The following is a 20,027-nucleotide window of genomic DNA, read 5'->3' as shown; positions in this document are numbered from 1 at the left end:
TACTGTTCGTGGTCATGGGAGGTCCTGATTATTTTCTCTGCAATGCCCAGCAGATTGAAAATTTTCTCCAGATGTATGAAAATGGAATTTGAAAGCCTCAAGAAGCCATAAGATTACTCCCCCCCAAGCCCAGAAGGTTCATATTAAAAATGTCATTACCAAAAAAAAAAAAAAAGCCAAATCAGATGCATTCAAGATCAAAAACTCTTTGCACTGAGGCTGAGAAATACATAAACCTTTTTTTTTTATTCCTGATAAATACCACATGAAAGATTAACCAATAAAGTCTTTATATTTACAGAAATAACCAAGATTCAGATTCAACTGCTTCCCTCTAATCATCTCCCCACGTCAGTCTCCAATGCAAAAGCAGCCAAAAAAAGCTCCACATATGCTCCTCGCAGGGCTGAGACTCATCTAAAGCTCTAAAATATGGGAAACAGTTCAATTTGCACAGTTCCCTGAATAACAAACTGAAATAAAAGCAGTTGTCATGTGCATTGTCCCTTGGTCATTGTCTTGGTCTTACACTCTTCAAAACCCGTCCCTCTGCTGTACATTGGATGTGTTCAGCAAAAAGCACAGATTCCAAAATAAACCTAAATAAATGGGGCTTGGGAAAAGGAAGCTGTAAAAAAAAAAAAAAAAAATCCTCCTTTCTGCTTTTTTTGCAAAGCCCACCCCAAGTTCTTGTTGGTGTTCAGGCTCAAAGTTTGCCTCTTGCATCCTCTGGGTGCTGGAGGCCAAAATGTGAGTCCCAGCGGAGCCTCACAGAGCATTGTACTCCACACATTTGGATGGATCTGTTGGGAAGTGCTTCTGGCAAATGGTCATGAGCCTCTTCAGCCCCTAGGAAGTAACAAAACAAAGACAATTCTGTCATAAGGCTGCAGCTGTTGAACAAATTTAATAGTCTACAGTATTCTTAAGCTTAACAAGAAGAATTAAAAAGAAAAGGCTGGGATTTTTATTTTGGTAGTTATTCTGTTTAAAGTTGAGGTTCTCTTCAATATTAGAGGAGTTTGTGGCAGAATCAAAAAGGCTTCAATCCCACCTGGTAAGATTCACAGTGAAGAGTCACAGCAATTCTTTAATGTCTCTTTATCACCAAGGGAATAAATGATATCATAATTAAAGATATTTACAAGAAAGATGAATATTAAAATTAATTCTAAAGAGCAAAAAGCAATTTCAAAACAAGCTGCAGAGCTAAGGCAAGAACCAAACACTTCTCAGGAGGAGAACTGTGGACACAGGACATCACAGAGGGAAACTGAAGCAATCAAGGAGAGAGGCAGAATGTGGACTTTTCAGTTCTTTCAAGGCATCAATTGCCCAAAAACCTGACAGGAACCCTGTGATTATTTTCTTTCAAGTCACACAGAAAAGTCTAACAAAGAAGAAAGGCAATGCTGTGGTGGAAGTGCAATTCAGCAGTGACACTGCACTCCACCATGGCAGAGTCATGGCCCTGTCATGAGACTCTCCTCATGGAAGGCAGCTCCTCACTCAGGGAAAAATGATTGACCAGGATGATGCTCTGGCCCTTCTCATGCAGGCAAGCATGGACAGTCTGTCCCAGCACCACAGTGACTCCTTGTTTGGGATGCTCTCACTCCAGAGTGCTGCAATCAGGAACAAGTTTGCTTGATGCAGCTGCTGCGAGCACGGGTAACAAATTCCCTGTGCTCCAGTTTGAACCAAACTTGTCAAACAAGACCCAAGTATCTAAAACCAAACATGAAGAACATACATGTTTAAAACCAACTCTGTCTTGGTGCTGCACTGAGTTGAGTAATCTAGAAGCAGAGGTATGAAATTCCCAGTGCGAAGATGAACTCAAGGATTTCCTTGGCCAAAAGAGGAAGGCCCAAAAGCAGAGAAGGGACAAACTGGGGAATTCACACACATCTTCCACAAGGTCATGTTATGTTAAAAGAGACCAAGCAACACTCCAGAGTAGAGATCCTTCAGCTCCAGGAGTGGCAAATGGACAGAGAAAGCCAATTATTGAGCAGCCTGCTCTGGAAGGTTCCCCTGCCAGGGGAGTTGGAACTTGACAGTCTCTTAAAGCCTCTTTCAATCCAAATCATTCTGTCATTCTATGAATTATTCACCCTTATGACATGGGGACTAACACAGACCACAACAACATTATTTAGTTTAATTTCATCCATTAAATACTTCCAAGCATAATTGGAACCTGACTCTGAAGATGCATAATCCACATGCCAATTTTCACCTTACAAAATAATTGGTCAAATTTAATTTGTTGTCTCTGTAAGTGTCTGGAGGCCCCTGTGACTTCACAATGATATTTTTTCAGGTTATGCTATTAAAAACTAGAGTTGAAGAGAAACCAAAGGTTCTACCAACAGCCCAGATACAGAGAGACTCAGAGCAGAGGGGGAAGCTGTATTTTGCAAGCAATTTCCTTGCAGACACCTGCAGGAGCTGAAAAGCAACAGGAGTCCTGCTGCTGAAGAAGGAAGACATTTATAAACCTCCCCTACCAGCTCCATGATGCTGCTCTGGAGGCTTCAGATTTAACCCAGAAGGTTTTTTTATCTCAATGAAACTGCAACTGGCAACAGCCAAACACATTTAACAATACCAAGAGAGAAGGCTTGTTTCCCACCCACTGTCTGGAAAGGGCAGAGTAGAAAAACAGCACTGCTACTATTTCCACAGTCAGAAGCCCACATGAGTATGAAGATGCCCAGAAGGAGCTACACCTGGAATTTTGAGCCCAGATTCCTGAACTTATTAATGAATGCATTTATTACACATAAGTATATAGTATATATTAGTATATAGTATATTATTTATTATAGCATATTTCTAGTATAGTATATTTATTAGTATATTATATATTAGTTGCAGAAGTAGTCAGTAGGACTGAATTTTACAGTATTAAATTTTGTGCATGTTTAAAGCACAAGTTAAGCAGTGAGAGGCCTCAGGAGAATCAAGCCTGTCCTCACAGCTGCTTTGGTGCTCATGCAGGATCACAGCAGTTCAGAAAACCCATCAGACTGTTCCTGGCCCAGCACTGAAGAGCCTCCAGGTCCAGCTACTGTCCATTGGATGTTCTGCTTGACACAAACTAAACCTGCCCATTTCTGGGATCCTTTGACCACATCACCTGATGTTACCATGACACTGATGTTTCTCACAGACCCCCCCCCCCAAGACAAGCAGAGCTGTTGGATTCCCAAAGCTGCCATTACCTGGATGTATTTCCTCTGAGTTTCATCGTTGAGCACGTGGGCCACGTGCTTGGAGAAAATCTTCTCGCGGCCCGTGCGCGCGTGGATGCCGACCATGGTGACGCCGATGGGCCAGGGGGCGTTCCCAATGGCCATCTGCAGGTAGGCATCGTTGGCCTGGAGAGGGAAGGGCACCACTCAGCACCACACCAAGCACCTGTGCACTGCCAGCTACAGTGAAAGCCCCATTCCAGTGTCCCTGATCTGGTGCCACTGCATGGCATTCACCAAGTGCACAACGCACCTTCCCACGTGGAACTCCGAGGGGAGCAAGGACTGTGCACTGTCCCTCATGAAAAAAAAGAACTGGATAAGGCACTCTGGTTATCTTGACCAAAACTAGGTTTACTGGGATTATTTTCAACTCAACCATCTCTGGTTAAATGAGGTTGCATTTGTAACCATGCTTAAGGCCAGAGCAGTAGCAGCAGTAAATCGATCAGGAATTTTCCATCAAGAGCACAGATCCTGTTTTAAAGCTGTAACAGACAACATTGCTGGGGAAAAACAGGGATAAAACTCAAAGGGAAAATTAACAGAAAGAAAGGCAGAAAGGAAGAGAAGTATAGAGCTTAAAAAAACCCAACATAACAACTGAGAACCAGCAAGTGAGATACAATTGCAGAAAAAACCTGAAGGATGTGGAACAGGACATTCCTTCTCTATTAGAGAGCAGCTAGAAAATTCACTGATAAAGAGTTCATTTATCACCTCCTATTCAGAAACTGGACAATAAGAAGCAGCAATCATGACCAGTGGGTGCAGATTCTTTCCAGCTAGCACTGAACAAACTAGGAGGTGAATAATGAACAAGGCAGGGGTGCCAGACAGACCAAAAGCAAATCTGAGGAGAGGACAGAGCTACCTGAGGCAGAATCTGAACAGTCTTAGTCAAATACCTACTTGCTGACTTAAATATACTTTTGTGATGAAACAGTGTGTGAACAAGCAATTAAAGACCCTTGCAGGACTGTCACAACAGGGTTAATTAAGGCTGAGTGGACAACTTGTATTCTGGCATTTGCCTGCTGTCAACACATTGGTTTCAAAATTAAAATCTTCCAAGCTTTTCAACTAACAAAGCAGCAAGAATTTGTGGCTGACAGTATTCACTAGGGTGCACAAAGCAAGCAGCAGGCAAAAAGAGACACAAGACAAGAGTAGGCAAAAAGAGGCAAGTCTCTTAGGAAGTAAAATTGAAAAGGATGTATCTGTAAAAGCATTAGCCTAATGTAAAAAACAAAATAATAAAACATCCAAATGTGTACTCAAGTCATCCAAAATCTCTGTGAAGTTTACTTAAAGGCAAGCACCTCCAGGAGAGAGAAGCACTGCTGATTAACCCAGAGATACACCACATTCCTGCATGCTCATTAGTTTGAGATGGTATTGGAAAGGAATTTCCACATAATGATGACAACCAAGAGAAAAAAGAATGCTTCAAAATAAGATCTCACTATCATACATCCCACACGTTCAGTTCTGCTTCCAAATGATTCGGATTAAATTTGCCTCAGGCCATACCAAGTTTTTTTCAGCATCAAAAGAAGGTTTGCTTGCTTACTTGACAAATTATGTCAAATCCTCACAAGAATAGTAAGAAATACTAGAAATTTAAAGGCAAAAGACGGCTCAGTTTCCTCTGCATATACAAGCTGCTTCAGCAAATGCTATTGGTATTTCAGTTTCACTTCTGAAGGCAGCTACAAATAAAACCTAATACTGCCTTTGATCTTGTGTCCCAAAGTACTTCTGCCTCCTGCAGTGAGCAGACTACTTCCAAAAATCTTCTCATTAACTCACCTCAACCTTACCAGGCCACTTAATGTGAGTTTAGACAAAGAAAGGGACAGTGCCTCATATTCAATAACTCAGTTTGCCTCAATTATTTCCTAATTAATTAATCATCAACGCCCTATTACTATTAAATCCCTTCATTTAACCTTAGAACATCAGGTTTCCCCTTGAGGAATGCCTCTGCAGCTTAATATACCCATCTCTGAGAAAAATTTTCTTCATGTTTACAAAGCTGTGCAGTTTCATGAACCTCAAAAGCTCTTCTGTCAGGCTGTGGATCAAACACTACTTAGAGCCTAATATTTCACAGCCATTTTTCATTTTGTTGGGATAGATGTTGTATTTCCAGCTATGCATCTTCAAAATTAAAAAAAAAAAAAATACGGGAACGCTGAAGCAATAAACTCAATCTTTTAAAACCAGACAGCGTGAACATGACAGAAAAGTACAAACAAACATACCTTCACGTATTCTCTTTGCAACATAAATTTAATAATATCTGTTATTGATTCTTTGATGTCTGCAGGAAGTGTCTACAGGAGAGAGGGGAAAGAAAAAAAAGACATTTACTTCAGAACAGCAACTCAGGAAAATCATCTTACTCAGCATTTATGCAAAGTTTAGCAACTACCTTTGCTTGAGGAGTTTCACAAAGGAAAACATGTTCATTATTCAGATGCAAGATCTGAAGAGGAGAGGTTAAGTGGTTACACCTGGTAGCTGATGGCAAAGTGCAAAATGCAACCCCAATTTTCTGTCATGTTTGCAACCCAGGGAGCAGGTGCTGCTTTAAACAGCTGGAAAAGCAGTGAGTGGGCAGATTTCACTGACTGAGATAAGATCAAAACTGGGTGTCAGGAGCTGTAGATACAGAAACTGTCACCAATTCACTTATCCCCTCTCCTGGCAAGGGCCCTGATGTGGGTACTTGGCAATCAAAGCAGAGGCATTTCGAGGTGAGTTACCCTTTTGCGGAGCTTCCTGAAGAGCGGCCGCAGGTAGGACTCGGTCTGTTTCTGGGTGGCGCTGTTCAGCTTCCCCTGCACGCCCCGTTTCACGTAATCCTCCCTGGCATTCAACTCCTTGGCCCAGACTCCCAGGAGGAACTGCAGGGAGCAAGCACATCTGTGTCATGGTGCCATCTACTGACAGAACGCAGGGCTAAGCCAGCAAGGCAAAGTGAGGCTTTTTTGGAGAAATCCGAGTTAAGAAGGTAAAACCTTTTTCAGAGGGATAGGAACAACTCTCTTATCTTAAATGTACACGCACAAATTAAAGCTTCAGCTCTTGCTGTGACTTTGATTACCACAACAGTTACACAGGCACTGGCTGAACCAGCTGAGAGGCAACACAGGTTTCTTGCCAGGAAACAATTTCCTGCCATCCACTTGAACCTGTGGACTTCCTTTAAAACTCTCTAATCTCACTACCAGTATTAGGTGACATTCCAATTCAGCTTGCACTGTTCCAAGGAAACTCCTCCAAAGGTTTTGATGCCACACAGAGGCAGCTACAGACAACTGCCTCAAATATCACACAAAAATCAAAACCGTGTTGATTTTGTCTGGAAAAGCAGGAGCAGATTTTGAAGAATGCTGCTCTCCCAAGAGCTCTTTCCCAGATTTGGCACAAGTCACTGTTGTGACTAACAGAGGCTGTGGAGTGCCAACAATTTCAAAGAACCCACATCTTACACATAACCTGTGAGATTTTCCTCTCAAGCAGCTGAAACCCATCCTTCTATCCTTGAAATGTATCTGCATGGAAGAAACAATATGACACAAGTACAGAATAATTAGAGTTTGTTACCTTCAAGAACTTGGTTATGATGTCCATATCATAGTGATCATCACCCCGTCCTAAGGATTCTCCCAAAGCCTGGAACAAGGGGAAAAAAGGGCCATTATTTCTACTTTGTCTAGTCTGCCACCACCACCACAGCAGAGCATGGTTCACTGCACCACCAACTGCAATAAATCCCACAAAAAGTCCCAAACACTGGTCATGGAACAGCTACAAATGCTACTGAAATTTGTTAATCTATTAAAAACATTTACATCACAATGGCAATATGATTATTTCTGCAAAGTCAATGCAACAGTAATTCTTCAGTCATTCCTACTAAATTATTGGCATAATTAGCAGCTGACAGCACTGTATTAAGGGGAACTGTGGGTGCACTGCATTTTTTGAGATCCCCAAAGCCATCAATTAACCTAATTATTTTGTTATGCTATTTCAATTCTCTGATGTACTGGGGCTTTTCATAATTTAATTGCATCTGTGAATCTGAGGGAACAATTTTTTTTAAAAAACCCCAAAACCTAGCAACAAACCACTAAAAAAGCCCAGCTGAATGCTCCAATTCTCCACCGTCCTGCCAAAACCTCAAAACTGTAAATACTAACAGTAAGCTTTATAAACATTTTCCAATAGGTATAGTTGGATTTATTATCAATTTCCATTGCCCTCATGTTTCCAAAGTGAGTTTTATTTTTAAAAATCTCCTAGATTTGAAGTCAAATTTAATGTAAGCCTTCATGCTCAAGGCAATACAGCTGTAGAAACATAAAATTAAGACACAGTGTTTTCAAACTTTTTAGAAAAAGATTGCTTGCATAGCTCAAACCAAGCTTGCCCTACTACCACAAAAAGGGGTTATTTTAAGAGCTAATAGATCAATAAAATTCAGGTGTAATACAACTGCTGCTATCCACTCTGGTACTGCAGTTATTTTAAACCAGAACCTCTGGCACCATAACAAAAAACCCAGACTATTTCTTAATAATAATGTGTTCACTTCAGCTTTCAGTTATAAATCATATTATTTCTTAAACACACTTTTGGAAGGATGTTATGAAGATTAACAAAAGAGTTTTGAAGATTAAGGGTATAAGTCTTCAGCTCAAGTTAATGTCCTTTTCAAAACATTATCCTGAAACACCAGGTGCTGAATGCATTTCCTGGCACTCACTCACACAAACACCACAGGATTCTTTCAGAACAGAGCAGCCACTTGCACTCAAGTTTTTGGGACACATTATGTCTGCACTTATATTTCCTGTGGTCTGCCTCCTTCTGATGCTCTTTTTTTTTTTTTTGTCCTAGATGTTTTTATATCAGATATTCTTTCTGTGTGTGTATTTTTCAGAGTCCTTTTTCCTTGTATAGGGAAAATTAATTGGTAATGACCTTTTTACCCTCTCAAATATTTATTGGAAAGGCTTTGGCATTTATGCCTAGGTAATGTACTGGAATTAAATTCTCTACTTCTGAAATCCTGGAGAATTAATCTTTACTGTATCACTGTCTTTGCAGGCAACACCTGTCCCCTTTGGGATGAAGTGTTCTAAACAAAGACCACTTGAGTTTGCATTTGTCTCTTGTAGGCACCTGCAGTGCAATTCCAAGCTTGGAAACCTAAATTTTCTCCTCAAGAATACTTCAAAATGCCCAAGTAAGCTGTTGAAAAGAAGACAATTTTGTCTAAACAATCCTGAAGCTTTCTCACAGCAACATACTACATCTAACATCCATTAATTGTGACCTATCCCATACCTCTAGCTCTTCAATAGTAGTATTCTCCTCATGGACTTTCAGGTCATTCTGGGAGTCATCATCTCCTGCTTCTTGGCCACCCACAATTTCATTCAGATACTGCTGATCAATCTTATCCAAAGCAGCCTTCAGGTCATTTCTCAAGCCCTAGGAAACAGAAAAAAAGAAAAAAAAAAAAGAGACTGGTTTATAAAAAAACCCTCAAGTAAATAAAAGCAGTTCAGCACTGTCAATGTGAGCATCTAACTTCTGTTTAAGGTGCAAATTCTGTAAAAACACACATAAGGGTTTAGTGTTGTTTGAATTTAACTGAACTCCAACAACAGTTTCTGCTTCAACACTTAACAAAAAGCAGGTGCATGAACTTCTCAAGTGCTCATACCTATGAAAATACTTTTAAGAGTATTTTCACCAAAAAACAGAAAAAAGCCTGGAGGATGGAATCAACCTCTAGGACTTTCTTCAAGTCATTTCCTCCAAGCAATGCATTGAACCACCCCAAAACAAATGAAAAGCAGACCACAATCATCAGCAGCTCTACAAGTCTTCACACCTGCCCTGAAAAAAAGTTGTAAATAAGTCTCACTCCTTCAGTGCCAGACATAAAACAATAATGTTGTTTCCTTTTATTACAAATTACTTAAACATAGTAGAATGTTTTATATAGATTCACTGCTTAAAACCCTCAACTTTAGAAGAGGTGACTAAAAAATCCAGAATCAGTTTAAAACCATGTATAAAGTTAAAAGGTTCTTTCAAATAGAACCTTTCAAATAGAACAGAATTCACCTTAACCACAGTTGAAGGATTTGCCTTCTCATCTTGAGACATAAAATATACAGCTCTATAAAGGAGTATGACATTTCTTACCCTCAGATAAATCCAGCTACTCCACAGGGAATGGATATGCACAGTTACTTCCCCTCTTCCATCATCATACTTAGCTGTCTGGAGCATTTCTATTAATCATTTAGTTACTCTAAAAATGTCTGAACCACAAGGCTGACTGAATAAGCAACGTCCAGAATCCCCCTAGACAGCAACAGGAGTGACTGAAACATGTAACAAAAAGCCAGCACAACCCTGTTTATGGGCTCTCTATTTCCTAATCCTGCTCCTGTGATCAATGTCACTGGAGGGGAAGCTTTCATTAGCAGAGCTTTTATTTCTAGATCTGTTTATCTCTATTTTAAAGACTTGGAGAGGAAAAGGCTTCCCTTTTATGGGCAGCCCCAAGAAAGACACTTAAAACAATTCAGTTTGCCACAAATTAGGGAAGAAAATGCAAATTGTCACTCTGTCAGTAAGGCTGTAAACTTGGTTAACATGGAATGCAAAACAAACCTCAATTGTATCTCCTCACTTAACTGATCATTCCTTAAGACAAAATTAATAAATTAATTAGATCTTCAAGTCAGTTTTTGAGTTGATGGTTACTTTAAAGGGAAAGGGGAAAAATGACACTTCCATAACAAGTTATAGCTCTGGAATCAAAGGATTTGAAAAATCATTTCTATTCCAGAGAGACAGTATGCAGTCCTGCTCTTACTTACCTGTGCCTTCTCAGGGTGCACATAATCACAAACACAGGATTATTTAACAGTAAATGAGTTCTCTGCTCATTAAAAAGCAGGGGCAGAACAAGCTGGGGTATTAGTGCCACCTGAAAGCCCCTTTTCCAAGTGACAAGGGCCTGGTAGGTTTCTAGGGCTGAACTCTGTAACTTAATTGGAATTCTGCACAAAAATTTGATATTTAACATAGTTTCTCAGGGAAAAAAAAAAGAAAAAAAAAGAGACAAGAGCATGTATTCTCTTTGATGTTTATTACCCCCTCCTCTTGAAAATTAACAGCTACTGAAAATGATTTTCAGTAACTTTTCTAAAGTTACTTATTCATTACCCCACCACAAATAAATAACTAAGAGCCAGGCTTACCTTGTTCACTTCAGGTGCAAGAATTTCTATCTTCCTCAGACGTTGAAATGCATCATAATCTGTTTCTCCAAAGAGCCTGATGGGCTCACCCCTCTCTCGTAACCTCCTGATAACCTGAAAAGAATCAAAGCACTCCCTGATGCATAAAGGAAGCAAAATAAAATCCAGAATGACAGATTTATTTACTTTGCTTAGAATAACAAGCTGAGCTAGACTGGAGAGGAAATGGCAATATTTTAAGCAGTCAAAAAATGTTCCAGACACTTTACAATCTAAATATAAAATTCCCACGGTATTTCAGTGAAAGGTCATTCCAAATATTACTGATCCAAATTCTGCATAAAATCCCAGGCTGTCTGATACAGCCAAACTTCTTCCTGCTCTGACTTGTTTAAACAAATGCACAAAAATCATCCCTCTGGCAGAGCTTAAAAACCATTTTCAAAATCACAAAGGAACTTGACAATAATCTCACTCACCTATTTGTCTTGGAAATAAAAACATGAACTGGGCTGCAGGTTGTCCCAGCACAGCTATGAGATGATCTGCTGAAAATCCCCATCATTAAGCATTTGGGAAATATGAATCCCAAAATCTAATGGGATAGTTACTTTAAAAGTAGATATAACAGAAGGGGAAAAGCCTCCCTCAAACCTCAAACCAAACACAAAACCAACAGCCCCCATTACAAGTCCTATAAAAACCTGAATATCCTGACAAATTAAGGGGAGGTGTGGCATGCTTGGATGACCTCAGCTGTGAATTTCAGTATTTCCAAGATTAGAGTGTATTCTGTACTTCTGAACTTCCTGCTTCTGCTTTGGGGTGTGGATCTGTTTGTGAACTTAAATCCACATAGGCATTTCTACCCTTAGAAAAGGCAAAGAACACCCCAGCTGCCCTGCCTTTAGGACTGTTTCTTCTAGAGGCTAAGGTGAACTTCCAAAACTTGATTTCTAAATTTGTGCTCAGACCAACAAGTTACAAAGAAAAAGCTCAGGGAAAAATAAATATTGGAAAAAGTCAGCATGCCATCTTCAGTGCTATCCAAGAATAATGCTGATATTTAGGGCATCTCTCTGAAAGAGCTGTAAAATGTTATAAAATATCTGTGTAAATCCCTGTAACAGAGTCTCTACACATCTGCACCTCCCTATGCATTCAACTGGACAGCAGAGCCCTGATAAGCAAAGATAATCGTTAATTGCTAACTGCAAAAATGAAGCTTATTATTAAATAAAACTGCCATAAAAAGTACAGTTCACTGGATCAAACAGGCCTAACAAGAAATTTCAGGTGCATTTGCTGTAAACTCAAGGAGTCACTTGATGGATTTTGACTTTACCTCCTGTCTGGAAAGAGTCATTGGTAACTTTTCCTCTGCCAGTTCGAGTTCCAGCACTGGATTTGATGTAGCCAGTGGTTTCTCCTCCTCTTCCTGCTGCTGTACCTACATTTAACAGACAAAGTTACTCATGTGCAATGGAAACAAACCCACATACGGATGGGAAATGATGGCAAGGTACAGAACTCTGGAACACAGACTTTAGTATGACTAAATTAACCTTTAGTTTCATAGTTTAATGGCTTCATGTTCCATAATTGCATCTCACAAAACAATAAAAGTTCTTGATGGTATCAAGAACTAACACTTCTGCAGGTTGCAGGAAGCACTCTCTCCAGCAAACAGAAAGGACAATTGCTGAAGTTTGGCTGTCACTTCAGCAGGCAGATGCCAGCACTGGTGCCAAAAATAACAAATCCACCCTCTGCCTGTTGATTCCTGCCCCTGTTCCATCCTTCCTACCCATGCAAGACCATTTGCATCAATGTGTGATGAACCAGAAGGGGAAATTATTCAAACAGAAAATACTCTGACAAACACAAATACTGGTACTGTTCCCAGCCTGCCTCACTTCCTCATGCAGCTCCCAGCACATGCACAGACAGAAGGACAGGAAGGAAAACCCCAGAGCAGGGTGAGAGTGGAGCTGCCTCTCCCAGGGTCAGTTATAGTGTTTATTATCTGCAGTTTCAGCAAGCTGAGCACAGTTAGCAGTGATCCAGAGTTTCTGTTGGGTTTTGAGAGGTAATGAACCTCTCCAACCTTGTTTTAGGTAATGCACCTCTCTAACAACCTTGCCAGATTCTTACAGGTAAAAAAAAAAAAACCAAAACAAGACAAAAAAGACACAACTCCTCATAGGAACAGGATTCCTCTTAGTCTAAAAGAAGGTCCCTGAATCAAAGAGAGCATCCCTTCTTCATTATTCAGTATTTTAATAATGCAAAACAACTCTTTGATCAAAGTAACTTTGAGGCAGCAGCCATGTACCTACAGCTCCCTGTATAAGCTCAAATTCAACACTTCTGACAGCAGGAGCAGATGGCTGGTGGTAATATTCCTATAATCAGGAAACCTCTTCAGTGCTCACTCATATCTTGTTTATTCCTAATGTACTTCCTTTCTGTACTTGCTAAAAGGGAAACAATCCAAAGAGTGCTAGAGCAGCCTGCAGCATTCCCTGTGCATGGGCAGCCTGTATTTCTGTATTTGGGTTGATCAATATGAGGAAGGTACTGGACAGAAATTATTTTTTTTTATTTTTAATAGGCTTTTTATTCTTTCAGGGGACAGTGCCAGCCTTGCTCAGGTGTCAGTGTGACTCTGTGGGGATGGATCCACCCCTGAGGCTTCAGCTACAAGATTCAGCAATTTCAGATGTACAAATCTACATTCAATGCTGTACTAGCAAACACAGAAGAAAATCAATCCTACAAGTGCAGATGTTTGGAATGAACAAGGGAAAGACAAATCAATGTTTAACACATAAAGGGAGGGGGAAAATAAAATTTCCATCAATGCAGGGAAGGAGGAATTGACAGGGGACAGAAAATATGGAAGAAGGTGTAATTTTTTATTTTTTTTTAATATAGTCCCAGAGCAGAAGGATACATACAAATTTTAACCTACAAACATTCTTGAAAACATAAAGAGATAGCAGCACTGGAAGAAAAGATTTGATCCATTCTGTCAGCTGGACTCCAAGTTATAAGCAGTATCTTTACCACTGTTATTTTGTTTCAGCGCTTTCTTCAAGCAAGTGAAATTATTCCAATTTATTAAGTCTAAGCAAAGTAAAAAAAGCACCTGCATTTAAAAGGAAATCAGTCTGTGTTCCATGTCTCATTAACATAGTAAAGAACCAATGCAAAAATCTGGGAGGCTCTAAAAAGATACTAAATTTAACAAAGTAACTTATTTTAAAACCATTGTCAGGGTTGCATTTCACACCCAAAATGGTGCTGCAGCAGCACAGGTAACCCCACTTGAACCACATCAGGTTCTGAAGAATTCCAGCTAATGCTCAGAAGGCAGCAGGCAGCCATGTGCCCTTGGAAGAGCAGCTGGATTCCCAGAGCTTTCCCATGACTTTATGCTGCGCGTTCCCAGAATCGTTTTGGCACTGATGTTCAAATGTGCACAAACAGATCAAGGTTTCAGAATAAGTCACTAACTGGGTAAAGGTCACTGGAAAACAAAGCTCCTATTTGTGCCCTCTAACAGCAAACAAGATTATGAAACTGTCTTCCCCAGGGAATGCATCCCCCTCCCAGACACCCCATCAGGCAGGCAGGCAGGCACACACACTTGGAAAAGACAACAACATTCTTTCCATTTCAGGAGATTCTTGCCCTGACACCATTACAAGGCAGATAAAGCCTTCCAGATCACCCATTTGTTGCAAAATGCACCGAGGTTACCAATTGTTTCTAATATTTTGCCAGCAAGAACATAAATGCTGTTGTTGCACAGCGTCAGTGCTGGGTGGTTAATGGCCAAAACCCAAATACAAATTTAGGAGAGTTGGCAAATCTTTTTTGATGCACACCCACACTATACTGATTTCTTTTGGACATTTTGACAATGAAGATGGGATAAAATTATCCAAATGTATCCATTTTTCTCAGTAAGGGGAGGAAGGTGGCTATATCAGATCCAGTGTTCATGCCTAACAGCACAATTTCATAAGAAAGGAAGACAAGCTTTGATCCCGAGCCACTTCATGCTTTCCACAAATAAAAACAAACAAACAAAAAAAGGAACAAAAGGCAAACCAGAACACAAATTTAAGTAGCTGTATGTCATGCATATCTTTTCCTGCATTGAAAATGGTTTTGGAAAGTCATACCTCTCCAGGTGGCTTCTCATTTACAGGCTAATGTATAACATTAACAGATTGAACAAAGAACAACAATTATCATTAACAACATTGATATTGTTGGTAAAAAAAAAAATGCAGACTTCAAAATAAACACACCAAGTCCTGGAAGAACAATTTCCATACCTTGTAGCCACATCTCTGGAAATAGGCCTCCTCTTCCTTTTTAGCTAACTCACTGCGTTTGAAATACTTCTTATTGCTCTAAAAGAGAGGAGAGTTGTTACCAGTTCACAGTTTTGCATGGCTGAGCAAAAATGGCTCAAACTTTCTTACTTGGCTTGGTGAATTCAGCTACATCCTTTCCCAGAGATGCCTAGCTGGAAGCACCTCTGAAATCAGCAACATATAGAGTTATTTTGCAGGATATATGTAGAAGCAGAATTCAAAGTACAATGTGCTTGCCAGCACTTTAGAAAACCCAAGTTTTTTGTCATGTAAGGCCAAGGTGGTCTCTGCTGTAAAGCCTCACTTCAGACATGCACAACCAGGCCCAGGCTGTTTAGATAAATCATACTAAACACATCACTTGACATTAAATCAAGGAGATGGGAGAGATCACCTTTACACACAGTATTTTATAAGCTTGCCTGGAGGAGCTTTGTAGAAATGTGCCTGAAAAGACATTCCAGACACAGAACAGCTGGAAAATGTGGTCCCCCCAAAGCATTTTCCTCGATTAGTACAAACTACAACTTCTTCCTTCATGCTTTGCCTAACTTACAACAGCCTCTGACCACAGCTCCCTACTTCAGCATCTGATGCCAAAACTCAAAATTAGACACCCCTGAAAGGGGCTCTGCTGTACTGTGGGGTTTTTAGGTACACACCCTGCTCAGACCCTGACTGGATATGGGGTTTTTAGGCACAGAGCTCACACTCTGCCTGGATATGGGGTTTTTAGGGGTCCACACATTGTCACACCCTACCCAGGTATGGGTAGGGTGTGACAATGTGTGGCTCACACACTCCACTCATACCCTGCCCAGATATGGGGTTTTTAGACAAACACAAAAAGCTCACTCTCTGCAGGGATATGGGGTTTTTAGGCACACACACCACTCACACCCTGCCTGGATATGGTGTTTTTAGGCACAGAAACACTGCTCACACCCTGCCCAGCTATAGTGTTTTTAGGAACACACACAGAACTCACACCCTGCCTCCATATGGGGTTTTTAGGGACGCACCCTGCCCGGGTATGGGGTTTTTAGGCACGCACCCTGCCCGGGTATGGGGTTTTTAGGCACATACAGAGCTTACACCCTGCCCGGGTATGGGGTTTTTAGGCACACACACACTGTCACACCCTGCCCGGGTATGGGGTTTTTAGGCACACACACACTGTCACACCCTGACTGGATATGGGGTTTTTAGGCTCACACCCTGCCCGGGTATGGGGTTTTTAGGCACACACACACTGTCAGACCCTGCCCGGGTATGGAAAGAATGCGGCTGTGGGGAGGAAAGAAACCACACTGTTCACCAAAGTTCGCACTGACTTTTCACATCTCCCGGTACCCGAAATAAACTAAACCAGCCCCAAAAGCCCATGGAACACAGGGAGGCTAAAGCCAGGCTGCACCCTCGCCCCCAAACCCCTCCTGGCTCCTGCCCGATCCCATCCTGGCTCATCCCGGCTTTGGGAAACCCGGCCTGGGCCGCTCCGCGCCCCCTTCTCCGGCCCATCCCGGGCCGCTCCCGCCTCACCCCCGCCCCCCTCCCGGGGCCCACACCCCGGGCGGCTCCTGCTGTCCACGCCGGCCGCCCTCACCCCCAGGAGCTCCTTCTCCTCCAGCTGCTGGCGCTTCCTGCTGATCTCCCGCTTCAGGATGTCCATCGCGGCCTCGGGAAGCAGCGCAGGAAAACAACAGCGTCACTTCCGGGGAGGCCGCGCCGCCGCGTGGCGCCCCCTGGTGGCCGGGAGGAGCGGCGGGATGGCGGCGCGTCAGGCCCTTCTCCCGGGTGACAATGACAGACGCGAGGAGATGGCAGGAGATGGCCTGAATTGTGCCAGGAGACGTTTAGACTGGATATTAGGAAAGGTTTGTTCAGTATTTATGTAATATCACGCTGTTGTTGGAAGCAGATAATTTAAAGTGATACGCAGGCGGTATGAGGCACACTGCCCGTCCTTGGGGTGGTGTTATCTTTTATACTAAAAACTACGTGTACATTATTTACCATAACTTCCCAATACCTATCACCTATGTTAGACAGTGAGCTTCTATTCTAAACTAATCTAAAAGTGCCAACATCGCAGCAGAAGATGGAGGCCAAGAAGAAGAGGGAGAAAGGCTGGACATGCCCAGATTCCTCCATCTTGCCTCCTGAACCCTCATTCTAAAAACTCCAAAAATCTATTTTTCACCTCGTGACAAACTAACTATTATTCTACTTAAATTCTTTTGACTTGTAATTCTTCATAAAAAAGGGCTAAATCAAAGGCACAGGGGTTTTGGGCTCTGTGCCAAAGTCTCTGAGCCCCCTGGGCAGGGGCTCCGGCACTCCAGGGCAGCCAGAGAAATTTCCTGGGTTCTGACAACGGTATAATGACAGTAATTATGAGACAGAGCCAAAATATAGCTGCTTTGTATCAAGGAATGTAGCAAAAGAGGTGGAATATGATTTTTACTGGGGTCTTTCCCTGTTTTAGTACAGCTGGTTTTACAAAAGGGTGCTTGACAGGTTCTTTAAAGAGAGTCTGAGTGCAATTTATTCAGCTGTCTTCTCTGTTTAGCTTGAAAAATCTTTGGGGAAAAGTCTCTCTGACTGTGTTTGTGCAGTGCCTCATGCAATGGGCCTTGGTTGCAGATGACAGCTAATACCAGATAAATCATGGCCTCAGGAAAAATTTCTTCTCCAAAAGTGTTGCCAAGCACTGGGACAGGCTGCTCAGGGAATTGGTGGAGTCACAGTCCTGGGAGGTGTTTAAAAATATGCAGATATGGGACGTGGAGATGTGGTTATTGGTGGACTTGGCAGGGTTAATGATTGGATTTGATGCTTTTAGAAGTCTTTTCCAACCTAAATGATTCAATGAGGCTGGTTACTGGCCAACCACACAGGGTGTAAATGCCATGTGGGATACCTGTGATATCTGGAATCTGCTTCCTTCAGGCCTTGAGAACAGCTGGTAGTTACTGAGTTCCTTAGAGTGCAGATCCCAGAGCTAAATGCTTTTGTCATCAACCTCTCAGCATTTGTGACACAGGTAGTAACATCAAGAAATCTCTTGTTTTCCTTATTTACCTGATTTTCTCCAGCTATTTCCACCTTGTGGCTTGCAAAGTCCAAAGGGTCCAGAAAACCAGAAAAGCTTTGAAGAATGAGTAAGAACTCCTCTCAGGTGGTTTTTTTTCACCTTTAGGTCCTCACAGATTTCTTCCTTGTCTTTCCCCTTTGTAAGATCCTGTTTTGGAGAGTTGTAACCACAACTGGCTTTTCACCCACTTTAAATAACCTGAGCTGTGTGTCATGACTCTTCCTTGTAGAAAATGGCACAGTGTTTACAGGGGTTGTTTAACCCCCGGCTGGAGGGTTCTGGATTTAGAAGTCGTGCACTGCTGTACCTCAGGCTTGAATGCAATTGCTTTGCAATGAGGAAGCAGGAAGAGCCCTCCTACGCTTCTCAGAGCTCTCTAAAAGGAAATTACATCACATCTGATGGTGATAGCATCCAAGAATGTCTCTGTATGAGTCCTGGGGGAATGTGCCCACATTTGGGTAAGGGCACAAGTCAGGAGGCTGGAGGAATTCCCTGTAGTGGACTTTATGGTAAAGGAATTGTGTCAGAGTGCCAGCTGCCCCCTCATTTATTCTAGAATACACACAATTTTAGACCTTCTTCATTTCCTGCTCCAGTCTCACACTGGCCTGGTTTTGGCAGGGATACAGGTAATTTTCTTCCTAGTACTTAGTGCAGTTCTGTGGTTTGGATCAGGTATGAGAATAACTGATAACACACTGATGCTTTAGTTTTTGCTAACCAGAGTTTATACTGAGTCAAGGACTTTTCAGCTTCTCATATCCTGCCAGCAATGAGAATGGGGGACACAAGGCAGCCAGGACAGCTGACCCCAGCTGACCAGAAGGGTATTCCATACTGTTGGCATCACACTCAGTATATAACAGGGGGGGAAAGTTGGTTGGGGGCTGCTGCTCAGGAACTGGCTGGGCATTACTTAGTAGATGGTGAGCAATTGCATTGTGCATAATTTGTTTTGTGTATTATGTTTTGTTGTTGTTGTTATTATTATTATTATTATTATTATTATTATTATTATTATTGTTATTATTATTGTTATTATTATTATTATTATTATTATTTCTTCCTTTGCTGTCCCATTGAACTGTCTTTCAATCCAGAAGTCCTCTCACTTTCACACTTCCAATTCTCTCCCACATCCCTCTGTGGCTGGGGAAGAGTGAGAACCCGTGCACCATTGGGGATTAAACCATGATAGACATTATATCTCAATTAGAGACAGTCCAAAAGGAAGGAGGGAAGCCAACTCACAGACAGTATTTGTGAGAAAGATGCAGTTACTGCCAGGTGACTCTTAGACCAAAGATCCCCCAGTTTGTTGGTTTGGGTTTTTTTTTTTTTTTAAAAAAGGTGTCAGGGAGGGGTAAAAGGGACAAAGAAGCAGCTGACTAGTTTATGTTAGTGAAACAACTTTGGCAAGGTTGGAAAGTAATGCTGTACCTCTAAAAGTGACCTAAAAGTTCACTATTGATGATTTAACTTTCCACAATTGCTCTTTTTCCAGTACTTCTGGTTCTCTGCTCTCTTGCCTCCAAATCAAAGCATCCTGTAATGTAAATCCCCTCTGTGATCTAGACTTTGTCTTGTCCTATGGACCAGAAGTGGCAATCTCCAGAGTACTACATCTCCCAGAAGAGTTACTGTATGTAACTCATATGCAAATATGTAGTTATATTGGTTCTGGTTTTTTGAGAACATTCACCAATATCTCCCCCAAAAAAGGAAAGAGAGAAAAGAAAATCTTTGGTGCCATCCATCCATTGGAGATTTCTCTTTTTGAAGGGATTACAAAACCTTCTAATCCATAAGAAGAGGTGATATCTTTTTTCTTTCACTGACACCTCATGAAGAGATCCACTCTTGCTTCCTGTCTGATCTCCAGGATGGCAAATCTGTTTGACTCCTCTTTGCCTTGAGGTCAGGGCAGTGTTTTCTGAGGGACGTGGATTGGTGAGATGGCTGGATCAGGTCTTGA

At 41.6% G+C, this 20,027-nt stretch overlaps 1 protein-coding gene across 2 annotated transcripts; it reads right to left on the bottom strand.

The window, feature by feature from the left end:
- Positions 1-220: 220 nt before the first annotated feature.
- PRPF18 (pre-mRNA processing factor 18) lies at positions 221-16,654 on the bottom strand. 2 transcript variants are annotated; one of them, XM_036401255.1, is made up of 11 exons: positions 16,559-16,654; positions 14,911-14,988; positions 14,755-14,781; positions 11,907-12,011; positions 10,562-10,675; positions 8,625-8,771; positions 6,876-6,944; positions 6,032-6,172; positions 5,528-5,599; positions 3,231-3,386; positions 221-849 (listed from the first exon to the last, which is right to left on the bottom strand). In XM_036401255.1, exons 1-11 carry the CDS (start codon positions 16,622-16,624, stop codon positions 769-771), a joined length of 1,056 nt encoding a protein of 351 aa, XP_036257148.1. In that variant the 5' UTR covers positions 16,625-16,654; the 3' UTR covers positions 221-768. The 2 variants fall into 2 exon arrangements, with proteins under 2 accessions (XP_036257148.1, XP_036257149.1); XM_036401256.1 differs by lacking the exon at positions 14,755-14,781.
- Between the last annotated feature and the right edge of the window lie 3,373 nt (positions 16,655-20,027).

This window comes from Molothrus ater, chromosome 5 (assembly GCF_012460135.2).
Source record: "Molothrus ater isolate BHLD 08-10-18 breed brown headed cowbird chromosome 5, BPBGC_Mater_1.1, whole genome shotgun sequence".
NCBI lineage: Eukaryota > Metazoa > Chordata > Aves > Passeriformes > Icteridae > Molothrus > Molothrus ater.
Note: the sequence above shows the minus strand (reverse complement) of the source record. Positions and strands in the feature narration are given on the sequence as shown.

Bases quoted from the DNA above. Each gene is read 5' to 3' on its own strand.
- PRPF18 (XM_036401255.1), bottom strand. From the start codon at position 16,624: ATGGACATCCTGAAGCGGGAGATCAGCAGGAAGCGCCAGCAGCTGGAG. The intron at 6,173-6,875 runs GTAACAAACTCT...TGCTCCCTGCAG, and splicing joins TCATAACCAAGTTCTTGAAG to TTCCTCCTGGGAGTCTGGGC. The intron at 3,387-5,527 runs GTATGTTTGTTT...TTCCCTCTCCAG, and splicing joins TGCAAAGAGAATACGTGAAG to GCCAACGATGCCTACCTGCA.